Source organism: Chinchilla lanigera, unplaced genomic scaffold (assembly GCF_000276665.1).
Source record: "Chinchilla lanigera isolate Chin_1 unplaced genomic scaffold, ChiLan1.0 scaffold00016, whole genome shotgun sequence".
In the NCBI taxonomy this organism is placed as follows: domain Eukaryota; kingdom Metazoa; phylum Chordata; class Mammalia; order Rodentia; family Chinchillidae; genus Chinchilla; species Chinchilla lanigera.
Window position 1 is genome coordinate 14343736 of NW_004955417.1, and position 15739 is coordinate 14359474.

The following is a 15739-nucleotide window of genomic DNA, read 5'->3' on the forward strand; positions in this document are numbered from 1 at the left end:
TAGCCCAGGCTGGCCTCAAACTTAAAGCAATCCTCCTGCTTCAGCCTCCCCAGTGCTGGGATTGCAGGAGTGCACTACCATGCCTGGCTTAAAGGTTTATTTTTCAAAGTCCTTCTATGAGCATGTGATAATGAAAACACTAATGGTTAATTTTCATTACATAATTTTATCAACATCCTACTATACTCTTACTAGCAATTCACAACTTTACATGAATAATATAGTGTTTTTATAAAGGTAGTGTGAATATTCTACAAAGCCTAAATTATTTCCAACATAACTCTCAATCACTGCAATTTAATTTTTAGCTCATCCAAAATAACATAAACATATATATAAGTTGATACAAATTGCCAAATTTCATCACTAGCCCCACCAAATGGCTTTTCAAACGTTTTTCCCTCAGAAAGTGTTCAAATAGAATTTGATCCAGAAACCTGAGCAAACAGAACAGACGGAGTAACTGTTATAGAAGAAGCAGGGAGTACTCAGTGACACTGCAAGCAGGCCAGCTGGGAATGATCTATTCCTACAACACGGCTCATCTTTCCTCTTTGCCCAGCAAATCTAATTCATCCATTACAGTTCAGCATGATTATGACCTCCCTGGGGAAGCTTTCCTCAAATCCCCAACAGTGGACAAATAACCATATTTTCCCCATTGCAGCTCTACCAGCCTGCCAACTCACCAAGTCTCTTCCACTTCACTAGAAGCCCCTTCAGTACCGGAGACTCATTCATCCTTACATCTCTCGAGAGCAGCACATGAGGGTTTATCCTCAAGTGGTGGTACTCAAAACACATTCACTGAATGAGTTAATAAGTGAATAATCATGTGCCCTGATTCATAACGACATGTTTCTGTACAACTAGACAGGACAGGGTCCTTCTCTAGAGTGTAAGCACCAGAAAGAAAAGGCCTGTGTCAGTTGTGGTTCACTTCTATTAGCATTACCTGGCTGGAAGCAATCAAAAGGACTGCAGTCCAGCTCTTGCCCTAGGAATGCTTTGGGAGTGCTTCACCCAGAAGTGTTAGGATCTCTCTTTTATGTTTATTAACACATTTTGCTGAACATAATGATTACATTCTGTGGGGAGCTGGTACATGGACATAACACATCTTAATTCTTTTCCCTTCCCCTTATCTTTCCCCCTCCCTCTACCTCTAATTCGCCTTCTTCTCAATGGCAAAGGACCTATCTCCCTATTTCTTACTATATTTTTATTTTGCTCTTTAAATTATTCATACTTTTTCTCTTATAAGAAACCACAGGGCTGGGGATTTAGCTCAGCGGCAAAAGCGCCTGCCTGGTAAGCTGAAGGTCGTGAGTTCGGTTCCCGGTACCGGAAAAAAACCAAAAAAAAAAAAAAAAAAAAAACCAAAAAAAAAAAAAAAAAAAGAAACCACACAGTAGTTATATTTGTGAGTCTGATTTATTTTCCTTAATATTATGGTCTCAAGGTACATCCATTTTCTTACAAATGACTCAAATTTATCATTCTTTATGGCTGAGTAGTATTCCACTGTGTATATACACCATATTTTCTTTACTCATTCATCTGTTGATAGGCATATACACTGCTTCCAAAATTTAGTTACTGAATTGTGGGGGACCCTTTTATAGATACTGTTTTCTTCAACACTGGCCCTGGAGTCAGAGTGTGAACTCTCATTTACAATTCATGTAAAATCTTTAGGTTTCTTTTTCTGTACCTGTACCTGTAAAATAGCTCTTGAATATGCATTCACACCAGAAGCCTTTTATTCAAATAAAATGTATTGGGATATATAAAAAAGAAAACAACAGCAATGAAGTTTCTCATTTTGCTCAATTCTTCAGTTTTAAAACAAAATCTCTAAACGCACTTCTTTGGAACAGAGTACAATTTGAAAGCACTAAATGATCTGACCTACAAAAGTCTAGTCTATCAGTAACATTCTGTGACTTACACATTCAACAAATATTTATGCCTACTCTGTCCCAGGTGCTAAACATTGAAGATTCTCTGCAATAAAGCAGATGGGCTCCCTCAAGTACTTATAACCAAAATACAATATTCAGCACATGCTTAATATTTACTAAAACAAATTTTTATAAAAGACTAAAATATTTCCTATGGTCTCCTCATATAGTGTAGAAAGCAAGATAATTTGCCAAATATTCAAAACTGAATATACTAAAAAATACATAAATTCCAGAAATATGTATCTGATTTTCTCTGACCAAAATTTTAGTCTGTGTCTTATGTGGAAATTTTTCAACTTTTACAGTTTTCTTACTATAATCATTCACATTTTAGTAGCACATCTACATTAATGCTAGTCGTTAGTAGCTAACATGTAAGGCTCACACTTGTCATTTCCTACTTTTACTGGCTCCTAGCATCTTTTAGAATCATTTTAAGTAATTTTTGAGCCTTCACTTACAGTATGAATTTAACAGTATAATCTAAAAGGCGGGAATCATTTTTATCAGTATCTGTTTCATGATTTATTTCATTCAACAAATATTTGAGAAGTATCCAATATGCACAAGGCATTCTGCTATACAGTGGTACAAAAGTTCTAGAATTCTATTAATATTTTCTTCCCCTTATATACTTTACTTTTCCTTAAAAGTTTAAAGTGTGTAATGAGAATCATGACCTGAGTTCCCTAGAGTTTCATCAACCTATAATGTTCTCTTTACTCCTTATGCATTACTTCTTTCTTTCTTTCAACCAAAACTACAGAGTTAGGCATTGCAATGGGTTCTAAGAAATAAAAACACGATTCCTTCACTCCAAGGAATAAAGAGAAGGAAAAGTGATCAAAAGTATCAGAAAAAAGAATAAATACAATTCTTAATTTTGTTGTTAAAAAACTAAATAGAGACCTAAAGATACAGCTCAGTGGTAAAACTGGTTCTCATTAAGTTACCAAATTAATACCGAGATCTGGGAAACCTTTGCAAAATTATATATTTTGATCTGGGAAATAAGGAATTTACAAATTTTTCTTTTACTATTTGAATGTCAAATTATGCAAATTTTTATAGAAAATATATAACATAATCTAAATACTCCAAGTAAAAATGAACAGATTCAGTGAAGTTAGTCTAAAATTACCCAGTCACTTCATTAGCCAAAGCCCCTGGAACATATAGACACTCCTTAATTTATACTGCAGTTACATCCAAAACAACCTTGTGAATTGAAAATACCATACTTAAGTCAGAAGAAGCATTTAACACAGCTAATCTGCCAAATATCACAGCTAAGTGACCCAGTACAGTAAAGAGCATCAGCTGTTTCCCCCAGGAGCTGCAGCTTACTGTTGCTGCCCAGTATTTAAAATGCATTGTTTAATCCAGGCATAGGGGCTCAAGCCTGTAATCTCAGCACTCAGCAGAGGCTGAGGCAACAGGAGTTCTTCAAGTTCAAGGTGGCCAGCCTGGGCTACACAGTAAGTCTAACGTGAGCCTGGACTATACAGTGAGACCCTATCCCCAGCCCCAAATTGTCCCACAGCTCAGAAAATGATAAAAATTCAAAGTATGATTTACTGAATGCATATTGATTTTGCACCATTGTAAAGTCAAAAAAACCTAATCAATCAGAACTATGGCGCAATTTGTATAGATTTTATGTACCATTAGGAGAGAAAATACCTCATGGATTTCTTATTAAGAAAGATGTGGGGCTGGGGATTTAGCTCAGCGGCACAGCGCCTGCCTGGCAAGCACAAGATCGTGAGTTCAGTTCCCAGTACCGGAAAACAAAACAAAACAAAACAAAAAAAGATCTGATATGATTAGTGGTAACAATATATCCAGCTTTCCTTAATCCATCAACTCTAAATTACCATGTGAGATAATTCTAACAAAGACATTAACCAAGGGTTTCTGAGAAAGTTCTTTCCTACTTTTTACTTGCTTCTTCCTGTCTGGAATACAGACATTGTGCTTGAGGTTCTAACATAAAGGAACATGTAGTGAAGAATATTCTCAAACAATTTTCCTATTTTTAAGACAGACATAGATAAAAATCATTTTTTGTTGTTGTGTGCCATTTAACATTCTATATTATATGTGTTTTTAGTAATTAAAAATAATCACATTTTATGTAAATATAATTCATTCAATGAGCATTTACTCAACACCTGCTGTGTTCCAGGAGCTAGAAACACCAAAAGAACTAAGATTCTGTTTTCCTTCTTGAGGGGTTGGCAGTCTAGTTGGGAAGACAAACACATACAAACAGTTCTGATATGTCAAGTTACAGTACTGACTGCATGGGCTGATGTGATTTGAAACAAGGAAAAGGAAATTTGGTGAAGAAATGGAGGGATGAGAGAGTAAAGAGATTTACAGAAAGAAGTGACAAGCAGGTCACTAGTATGTGCTGCTCTGACAACATTTGCAAAGAGGCATATATCCAAAAGAAAACTCTACAAAGCTATCCTCACCTTTCCTAAAGAATTAGTCTCACTTCCAATGGGAAGTCAGGAAAAAAAATTAAGTAGATGATGAAAATACATTTTGTTATACATTAATGATGAAATTTATCAAAATGGGGACAAAGAAATAAAACCTCTTCATACCTGTCACATTGTTGCATTATGGAAATTTCTTTGATGATTTCCTGAAGATCTGACTCAACAGGTACTTGTTTAATAGCAACAACTTGGCCAGATTCTTTGTGTATTGCTTTAAAGACACTTCCATAAGATCTAAAAAGAAAAAAAATCAAGATATTATTATTTTCCCATCAAACATCATATTAAAGTCTACTATGAATTTTCATACGTAGTATTTTCCAACTTTGAAACTATTTAAATGGCAAAAAAGGTAAGAAACAAGAGAAGTTAAGAACTATATTGTTTCAATATAGTTCTAAGAAGATCTAAATGAAAATTTTAAGAATGAAAGGTAGATTAAAAACAGCCAAAGTCTCAAGTTAGGAGAAAAGTAATAATATTAAATATTAAAGATTATTATTAAAATAATCTCTAGAATATTAAAGTCCCAGCTCTATCCCGAGTATACAGAATAGCTAAAACTCTCCACTTAGACCTCCTAACACCAAAGGTAGAGAAACAGTGAAATCTCCAGCTTCCTGTTTCTCCCTGAGTTACAAAGCTAAGGTCTCCCCAGATGTTCCTTTCACTTTCTCCTTAAGAGAAAAACCACACAAAGACAAATAAAAAGATGTAGAATTTAAATACCACTTGCTCAAAATCTCTGCTCCAACTCTTAAAACTCTGCCAGTTAAATATTCACGTTTCAAATAGCAAAAACAATGACGAAGTCATTTGTAACTTGCTATGAACTAGAAAGAAGGTTTGAAACTACTACCATTTACCAAATTCTTACTAAACAGCAAGTGTTAACACACATTATCAAATTTGTCCCTCTCAATTGTGAGGAAAGCTATCATCAATAAAAGATGATAAACATACTCAAATACCAGTGGCCAGCAAGTCCAGAATTCAAAACTGACCCCAAGAATCACTGTCTTCTCCCTACATTATTTCTAAAGAAGAGAAAGATAAGTGAGGCAAAACACTGGAAAATATAGGTTATTTCCTAATATTCAGAATTTATATTCAGACTCACTTTCAAATTCACAATCTTCTACCAAAAAGTGACAAATTAGTAATGAAGTTTACATCAACAAAATGAACTTGATTCTTTCCCTTTGGGCTTTTGTTTCTTTGGGCTCTGTAAACTAATTTAATTCAACCTGATACCCAAAGTCATCTTTGGAGAGGATAAGGGTATGTGTGTATAGATCTTCCCTCAACATATAGGGATATGTTCCTACAAAAACTAACACAGAATTCAGAACTAGATTATCTACGGTCAGTTAAGCAACACCAGCACTCCTTTCTGTGGACTCCTCCAACACTCCAAAAGAGAAGCTAGGAACTCCATTTCCCAGAAACCCTTTCCCTAAATGGTTCCCAGTTAAGAATGTGTCAGCAAGAACATGTATAAATATTACTGCAGAAAGTTAGAGAGAAACCATTACTCTATTTGTAATGTATGAGTAGAGTAATGTAATGTAGAGTAATGTATTTGTAACTAACATTGGTAGACATGAGATGCACAGTGGTTTCCTGCTGAGCTTCTGATAACCCTCACACGCCTATAAACTGAGATAGTTAATGAAAACATCTCAAAGATTCTTCAGGATTGCCAAAGTATCAGAACTCCTGAGAAACTTGCGGCTTAGTGCCAAGATCTTCAGTGTTGGCCTCTCCAGCTTCTGGCAATACCTTCTATGCCTTTTGCATCCCTAGCCCTTCTACAATTCATTTGAGCTTATAGTTTCACATTAATCCTTTGTGCTCAGAGTTTATAGAGTGGCTTTGTATCTTCCTGACCATATCCCCGCTACCATTATACTCATAATTTCAGTAGAAAAAATAGCTCAGCCTGGGGCTATAGTTCAGTGGCACAATGCCTGCCCGCCAAGCTCAAAGTCCTGAGTTTAATTCTCAGTACAAAAAAAAAAAAAAAAAGACAAGAAAAGATAGCTCATGGGGAAAAAGCCTTAAAGAAGGAAATTTTGTAGTAGTTCTTTCTTAAAACTAAAGACAATGAAGTGACAGAATATTGACAGTCTTCGAATTCAATGGCAATAGTTACTTCAGTTATCACCCTTAGTTGCCTGAAGCCTCAGAAAAGCTCTGCCAGACCAAGTAGCTGTATCAATGGACTGCACAGTGAAAACGAAGTGCCAGGACTATATAAAGGCTACTGCTTCTACTTGCACTGGAAAATTTACAGAACAGGTTATAACAAGCTCAGGACTTAAGTGCCCTGATCAAAACTAGGAAAACCAGAAAATTTCTCAAGGCTCCAAAAGAATTTCTTAACTCCTATAGACACAGGGCTAAGACTTCTGAAAAGCAAACTCAATGTAAGCTTACTGGATGAATTAAAACACAACTGAATACACACACTACCAGGTCTGTAATGTTAAAATTAAGGCATTCAATCTGAAGAGAGGTATCCAGGTAATTGGTACTGAACATCTAAGCATTCTCATTAATCTGAGTGCCCTGATTCCCCAAACCCTAGGAGGCCTGCTTTGCAAGCAAAAGCAACCCTAATCTCCTATATGAGAAAACTGGACTCACAATTCTGAAGTCTTTATAATGACTTCGCCTTATAAAGTCACTTTTGAGGAGAATACATATCCTTCTCAGGACCACTCCACCACCAGCCCTCACTGCTTCCAGACCTATAATTATAGTCAAATCCCCACAGACACCAGGAGGAGGAGTACAAATCTAACCCAAGAGCAGCTGTTATTCACACAGAAAATGTTGTTAAGATTTTGCCAATTTTTATCGGCAGATAAAAACATATGCTGCAGAACACATGCTGTGGTTTGGATATAGTTCAAGTGTATCCCCACAGGTTCATGTGTTAAAGCTTCATCCTCAAGGGAACAATGTTGGGAGACGGTAGAACCTTAAAGAAGTAGGAGTTAGTGCAAGGTAAACAGGTCACTGGCAATATTATCCCCAGAAGGGATTAATGCTGGCCTCACACTGTGAATTAGTTCTCCAGAGACCAGACTGCTATAAAAGTGCAAGCCTGGCCCCTAAATCCTTCTCTGGCTTCCTGTCTTACCATATGATCTCTGCCCCCTGCCTGTACTCCTGCTGTTTTTGTACCTGACTAGAGGACCTGACTAGAGGACAAGTCAAAGGGGCTTATTAATGTTGAACTTTCACAGTCCAAAAAAATAAGCTAAAAACATCTTTTTTTTAATCCCACTCTTAACCATTCCAAACCTCTTTTCTTTATATATTATCCCACTTCAGGTATTTTGTTAGAGCAACAGAAATTCTGGATACTTCATACAAATGGAATCATATAGACCTTTTGTGTCTGGCTTCTTTTATTCAGCATAATGTTTTTGAGGTCCAACCACATTATAACATCTATCAAGACTTCATTCCTTTTTATGACTAAAATGTCACCGTATGGAGGCATAATGTGTTGTTTATCCACTCAACGGCTGATGGATACTGGGGTTGTTTCTACAACCAACTATTCAACTACTGTGAAAACTGATACTATGAGCTAGTATTTGATTAATAAATATATAATCACCTTTCCATACTCTAAGGTAACTGATCTACTTAAGTTTTAACTTTTTTGGTGCTCAATTCACATTAATTTATATATTGTAAGGAAATCTGTTTCTTCTGGATTTTCAAATTAGTTGTCATAGAGCAGCATATAATATGGTCTTAACTCTTAAAATAATTTCCTTATCAGTGATTTCAACTTTTTTCTTATTCCAAAAGAATAAGATTAGATTATCCTAAATTAATATTCAATCCTACCTACTAACCTTTTCCCAAATAAAATAAGACATTAAAAGTTGACCCAATGTCACTTAACCAGCAAATTCTAAGTCTGCCATATAGGATGAACTAACAAACCACTCAGAAACCACCTGATAGCAGTTCTTGGTACATACACACACAGAAAGACACTGTTATTCAAATTAGCATAATCTAATCTTTAACCTAATCTTTCTTATTCCTTTTTTTATTCCACTATTTTCTCATTCATATATATATTTGGGGGTGGGGACAGAGCTTCATTGTGTAGCTCAAGCTGGCTTTAAACCTCAAATCCAGGCTGGCCTCAAACTCCCGATTCTCCTGCCTAAACCTTCCAAGTGCTGAGATTATAGGTGTATGCCACTTTACCCAACTATTCTTTTTTTTCTTTTTGCCTTTCTTCATTAGTAATAAAAGAATTTAAAACTTCACCTAATTAGCTCTGCTAATTCAATCCACAGGTGACCTCAGATTATGTTTCATAATTTCCAATCAATATGGGTTTTTGTCATTTTGTAATTATTTCTAATTTAGTAGGCTATAATCAGAAAATATGATGTATAAAACTCTGTTTTTAAAATCTGTCATTTTTCTATGTCCATAAATATAAAAAGAAGAATGCAAGAATGTATGTAGTTAGAAAAATGCAGACATAAATACTTTATATATGTATTTGTATAATCAAATTTATTGATTATATGTTTAATCCCTCTATCTCCGTTTTTCAGTTATATCTGCCTAATTCTGAAAGAGATAAACTGAAATATCTCACACAATTACACTTTTATTAAATTCCCTTGATGTTACTAATAGTTTTTCCATTATACATTTGGCTACCACATTATGTGACAAAAGTATTTTGTTATATTTTTGCTGTACTTTACTGTCTAATGTCCTTCTTCATTCAGGTGGGACCTACTATCCTTAATTTGTCTAATATAAACATTGTTATTCTAGCTTTCCTATTTTTCTTTGTATGTTTGTTGCTTTTTTGTATTAATTTTAGAAGAAACAGCCTTATAGTTCCATTTTTTGTTCTACATGAGTTCCACATAAGCAAAATGTTTTTTTACATTTTATATTTTCTTTAATGTGAAAATGAATATTTAGTGAAAAATATACTTGATTTTGTTCCTGCCATCTTATGATTAACTTATTATTTTACATGTTCCTCTCTATTTCCTTTTCCTTGCTCTTGTCAATTTGTTTGTTATTATTTGGTAAGTCTTCCTACATTTTGTCATTTCATTAAATATTCCCTACTGTTCTCTGTGCTCAAAATGAAAGTTTCTTTACTATTATTTTGAAAGCATGTTAAGTATTCCTCGGCCTATACACATTGATTTTTCTCACTAAGATATTCAGTTCACACCTACAACTTACCTTTTCCCAAATAAGACATTAAAAGTTGGCCCAATGTCACTTGATCAGCAAATTCCAAGTCTGCCATATAGGATGAACTAACAAATCACTTAGAAACCATCTGATAGCAATTCTTAGTACATACACACACAGAAAGACACTTATTCAATTTGGGATAATCTAATCTTTAAAAAAATTCCATTATTATTTGCCAAATTTACTTGATGTTTTTATTCAATTCAAACAAATATATTCTAGTTGAAAGACTGGTTTTTTAATAGTTCTGTCATTATTTCAATGCTTTCAAAATTTTTGTACTTACCCTTCTCCAAGCTTCTCTAAGACATCAAAAACTTCTTCAGGCTGCTTAGTTAAACTGTCTTCACTCAGCTTTTTTAGCTTACTAATAAGAAAAAAGAAGAAAAAAATATTTTCCTTATGATCCTTTATAAAAATTTTAATTTAAAAAGGCAATATAATCAGATAGTTCTAACATCAAAGGATATACAAAGGTGTATACTGGTATATATTTAGTCTCCTGCCAACCCCTGTTCCTTGTGTGCCCAGCAACACCCCCCAAAATAACCTTTTATTAGCTTCTTGTGTATCTTTTATATAAATATGTAGTCTTTGTTCTCCCCCTTTTAAAATAGCATTTATAGATATATCCTTTGTATATATACTGTTATTATACTATAACTACCATAAAATCACTCTTATAACTATATAGTAATTATAAAAATCATATTATAATATGGCTATTATATGTGGTATTATTGTATGGTATACAAATATATGTACAGCAGTCCACCCTTATCACTTTGCTTTCCACAGTTTCAGTTCCCTAAGGTTAACAGGAGTCCAAAGATATTAAATGGGAAATTCCAAAAATAAACAATTCATGAGTTGTTTTTCTTTTGAACCAGGAATCGAACTCAGGACCTCACACTTGGCAGGCAGGCGTCATGCTGCTGAGCTAGATAGATCCCTGGCCACATAAGTTTTCAACTGTACACTTCTCTGAGTAACATGCAGACTCTCATTGGCTACCCCTGCCAGGATGTGAATCATCCTGCTGTCCAGTATACATACACTGTATATGCTCCCTGCCCATCAATCACATAATAGCCATCTGGGTTACAGATCATCTGTGACGTAACAGTGCATGCATTCAAGAAACCCATATTTTACTAAATAATGGCCCTAAACCATAAGATTAGTAATGCTGTTGATTTAGCTATCTCAAAGTGCTTCCTTTAAGTGAAAAGATGAAAGTACAACGAGGTATTTTGAGATGAGAGCACATCTTATTACTGTCAATTGTTATAATTGCTCCAATTTTATTGTTGTTCATCTCTTACTGTGCCTAATTTATAAATCAACTTTGCTATCAGTGTGTATGTATAAGAAAAACACAATATACATACGGTTCACAGTTTCACACATTTATTGGAAGTCCTGGAATGCATGTCCCATGGATAAGGGTGGATTACTGCATTAATAGATATCAGTAAATTGTTTCAGTAGGGTTTCTACCAATTTATTCTCCCACAAATAATACAGGAGAGAATCTTTTTTCTCAGTTTCACCAACAGGGTAAAATTAATAAGTATATTATGAAACGGTATTATGAACATGCCTCGTGTACTCAGAGATGATAAAGTAAATGAAAGACGGGGGAAGTTAAATGGAAATTTAAGAAATAAATAAGATATCACAAATAAAATTGTCACTGGCTAGGATTAAAGGCAGATTAGACAATACAGCAGAAAAGATGAGCTACTGGGAGAAGAAAAAGTTGAAAAAAAAAAGGAAAGAATGAAAAAGCCTGAGTTCCAAATGAAAAAGAAAGAGAAATAGATGAACAGATAGGTACCCGGGAAGGGAGGAGAGAAAGAAGGAAAGTCAAATATTTCCCAAATTTTATGAAAACAATAAACCAAGAGATGCAACAATTCAACAAACCTGAAAAGACAAACAAGGAGGTGGAAGGAAGATAGAGAAAGCATTAAAAAAAAAAAAAAAAGAGAGAGATACTAAATCAAAATATAGAACACCACTGTGGAAGAACACTACAAGTAGTCACAAGAAAGACCTATTACTTACACAAAGACAAAAATAAAGATGACTACAGATGTCTTGTCAGATACTAAACAAGCCAAGTCACAATGACACCCTTAAAGTGCCAAAAGAAAATAACAATCTAAAATATTAATAAAACCAATGGAAAATTCTTCAAAAATCAAAGGTTAAATTTTTAAAACTTAGCAAACAAAACAGGCGAGACAATTTGTGTCGAAACTTTCATAACAAATGAATAGCTAAAAAAAAAAATCTTCAAGCTAAAAAGAAATTATGACCAAGGCAAATATGAAATATTCAAGAGTAACAGTAAAAGTATAATCCCCTCCAAAAACAGTGCAACACACTTTCTTCTCAAGAATACATGGAACATTCCCCAAGATAAACAACACGTTTAGGCCATAAGACAAGTCTTAGCAAATTTAAGAAGACTGCAATCATACAAAGTATCTTCACCAACCTCAATAGAATGAAACCAGACATCAATACTAGGAAAAAAATACGAACATTCACAAATAGCTGAAATTGAAACAGCTCACTCTTAACAAAAGGATCATGAAGAAATCACAAAGAAATTTTTTAAAAACTCAAGACAAATAATAGTGCCAACACAATATACCAAAGTTTATGAGATAGAGCTAACACTGTACAGACAGGAGAGTACAGAAGTAAACATGTAAAAATAAAACAAAATCTCAAATGAACTTTATGTCACAAAGAACCAGAAGACAAGGAACAAAATAAAATTAACCTAAGCAAGGAAATAATAAAGGTTAGAGGAAAAACAGTAGAGGAAAGATAAAATATAAAATAAGATAAAATATAAAATAAGAAAATAATACAAAAATATCAATAGACCAAGACTAAGAAAAGAAGAGAAAACCCAAATAACTAAAATAAGAAATAAAAGGAGGGACATTACATTTGATGTCACAAAAACAAAATGATGATTAGACCATTAAAAACAACAATTATATATTATATATTATTATATAACAACAAATTAGATAACCTAAAAGAAATAAACTCCAGAAACATAAAATCTGCCAAGAATGAATCACAAAGAAAAACAAAATATATGGACAGAGCTATACTTATTACTACATTATATACCAAAATATATGGACAGACCTATACTTATTACTACATTAGGTAGTAACCAAAAATTTCCAACAAAGACAAGTCCAAAACCAGATGCCTTCATTGGGGAATTCTGTCAAACAGTTAAAGAAAAATTAACACTAACCTCCTCAAACTCTTCTAAAGAACTGAAGAGATTTCCAAATTCTATTTACGAGGCCAGTATTATCCGACACCAAAAATGGACAATGACCAAAACATAATAAAAAAAATACTAATAAAACACTGTAATTCCACCCTATTACTCCCCACATTTTGATGTCCCATTTCACATCTTTTTATATTTTCTATCTCATAACATATGAATGTAATTACAATTTTTGTCGTTTTTAGTCTTAATACTAAAGATAAAAAATACATCTGTATGGTTTATGTACCATGTTTATAATATTGGAGCTTTGTGAATCTGTATAGTTATACTTACCAGTGAGTTTTGTACCTGTGAATATTTTCTTCTTACTTGTCAACATCCCTTTCTTTTAGTTCAAAGAACTCCCTTTAGCATTTCCTTTAGGAAAGGTCTGGTGGTGCTAAATCCTCTCAGCTTTTGTTTGTTTGGTACCATTGTTAATCATGATTATAACTTGACTGGCTTGAGAGATGTCCAGAAGATTAGTAAAATACACTTCTGGGTGTGTCTTGGTAAGTTATGGGGGTATGACTTTAGGGACTATATCTGGTCCTTGGCCCCTTCCTCTGGCTCTTCTCCTGTGCCAAAGCACAGTACAATGAGGTAATCAGCTTTCTTCTACCATGCCCTTCCACCATGATGTTTCTGCCTTGGAGCCAGCTGACTATGCATCAAAACTTCTGAAAACATAAGCTAAAAGAAGCCTTTTCTCCTTTAAATTGTGAATGTCCAGCATATTGTCCCAGCAACAAAAAGAATGACTCAAAAGTAACTCAACATGAGCTATGCACATGACATAGTGATGGAGGCAACATTATATTAACAAATCTCTTTACTATGGAGCCAGAAAGTAATCTAACCATTACTTAATTCCTCAGGAATTACAAAAATTTTCTTCAAACCAAGTGTATAAGCTGGGTCACTTAAACAAGTCACAGATCCCACAAATGAATCCAGCAAACACAATGAGTTTACACATCTTATTTTCCTATTAGTTTCCTGTTAGTTTACACATCTTATATTCTCAACATCTAGAACAACTGAAATGTTACTAATTTAGCCAAAAATATCTGTATTTTTGCTGTATCTGTCAAATGAAAACACTTGATTTATTCTGGAAACAATTCATATTTATGTCATTGTGTCTTCATTTCCTCTTTCTCTTTCTGGTGTTTTAAATGAAATTGATCTTTTCAGTTATGGTTTAATTAAAGCATTTTTTATATTGTCTGCCTATTTTCCTGACATGGCAGACAATCAGCATAGTTTCATCTAACTTTGACATATGGTGAATTTTAACATTTCATACTCCCATAATAAATATAATGTTTTTAACACAGTCCAAAACCAGTTATTCTTGACTTGAGTGCCTTTAGAGCACAAACTCTTGTAGGTTCTAGGTAATTCTGTGGAGAGCAAGTCACCCATAAGTCATCTCTCTCATACAGCTGAGATAGGACTTATTATATGCTTAGACAGATATAGCCCAGAGTTGCCTTTTTAAAATAAAACCTATTAGCCGGGCGTGGTGGCGCATGCCTGTATTCCCAGCACTCGGGAGGCTGAGGCAGGAGGATCATTGCAAGTTCAAGACCAGCCTGGGCTACAAATTGAGCTCAAGGCCAGCCTGAACTGCACAGTGAGACCCTGTCTCAAAAAGACAAAAATAAATAAATAAATAAAACAAAACCTACTGCTATGGTTTAAATGTACCCACTAGCTTGCAAACTGAGCTGTTAAAATTAAATGGCTGACATGCTGTATTGAGAAGGGGAGCCTTTAACAGGTGATTAGGTCATGAGGGTTCCTTCCCCATGAACGGGATGAAGCCCTTTATTAAAGATGTTTCACACAGCATTTAGCTCGCTTGCCCTTCAGCCTTCTGCCACTTGAGGACACAGCATTCCTCTGTGACAAGGTGTCATCTTGGAAATAGAGAACAGCCATCACTAAACAATAGAAACTGCCAGCATCTTGACCTTGGACCTCCCAGCCTCCAAAACTATGAGAAAATAAATTTGTTCTGAAACAAATAACCCTATTTTTTATATATCACTAAGCTACTATAGCATTTAGCACAAAGATAGCCATCATCTGACTATTTCATCAAATAAGGAAGATCATCTACTATACTGATAGTAATATATGGACTCAAAGGATAACAGCAGTCTGCTCTCACATTATTAAACATTATAAATGTCTGATGTACAAACTTCTTTAATATTTTCTTCTGGATTTCAGTACAAAGTTTTCTAAGTCTTCTATGGAGGACAGAGGATCTTGGATAGACCAGTCTCAGTTTTCTCAAATTCTCTGCAATATTTAATAATTTGGAGGCAGTACTACATTTTAATTGTTGTCATAAACTGTTTAATATTCTTACTATTTAGAGATAAATATTCACATAGATAATATGATATCTGAGACTACTTCAAAATAAAGACTGAGGGACAAAACTGGAATAAAAATTATGCAAAATTGGCTAGAAATTGACAGTTACTGAAACTGTGTGAAAGGAACATAAGAGGTTCACTCTCTACAGAACTATATTTAAAGTTTTCCATAATACAAAGATTTTTAAAGAGTAAACACCAGGAAGCAAATTAAGCTAAATTGTTCTCAGAAATAACTAGAAACAAGCTGGGTGTTGTGGTGCATACCTATAATCCTACAAT

The 15739-nt window shown here is 34.3% G+C and overlaps 1 protein-coding gene across 2 annotated transcripts in view; it reads right to left on the reverse strand.

Moving 5' to 3' along the window:
• Nucleotides 1-15739, reverse strand: part of Stk3 (serine/threonine kinase 3) — a 282703-nt gene that overhangs the window by 244885 nt on the left and 22079 nt on the right. For both annotated transcript variants that reach the window (XM_005381850.2, XM_005381851.2), the window contains exons 2-3: nucleotides 10035-10115; nucleotides 4583-4711 (exon numbers count right to left, since the gene is read on the reverse strand). In XM_005381850.2, coding sequence (XP_005381907.1) covers nucleotides 4583-4711; nucleotides 10035-10115 — 210 coding nt within the window. The remainder of the gene's footprint in view (nucleotides 1-4582; nucleotides 4712-10034; nucleotides 10116-15739) is intronic.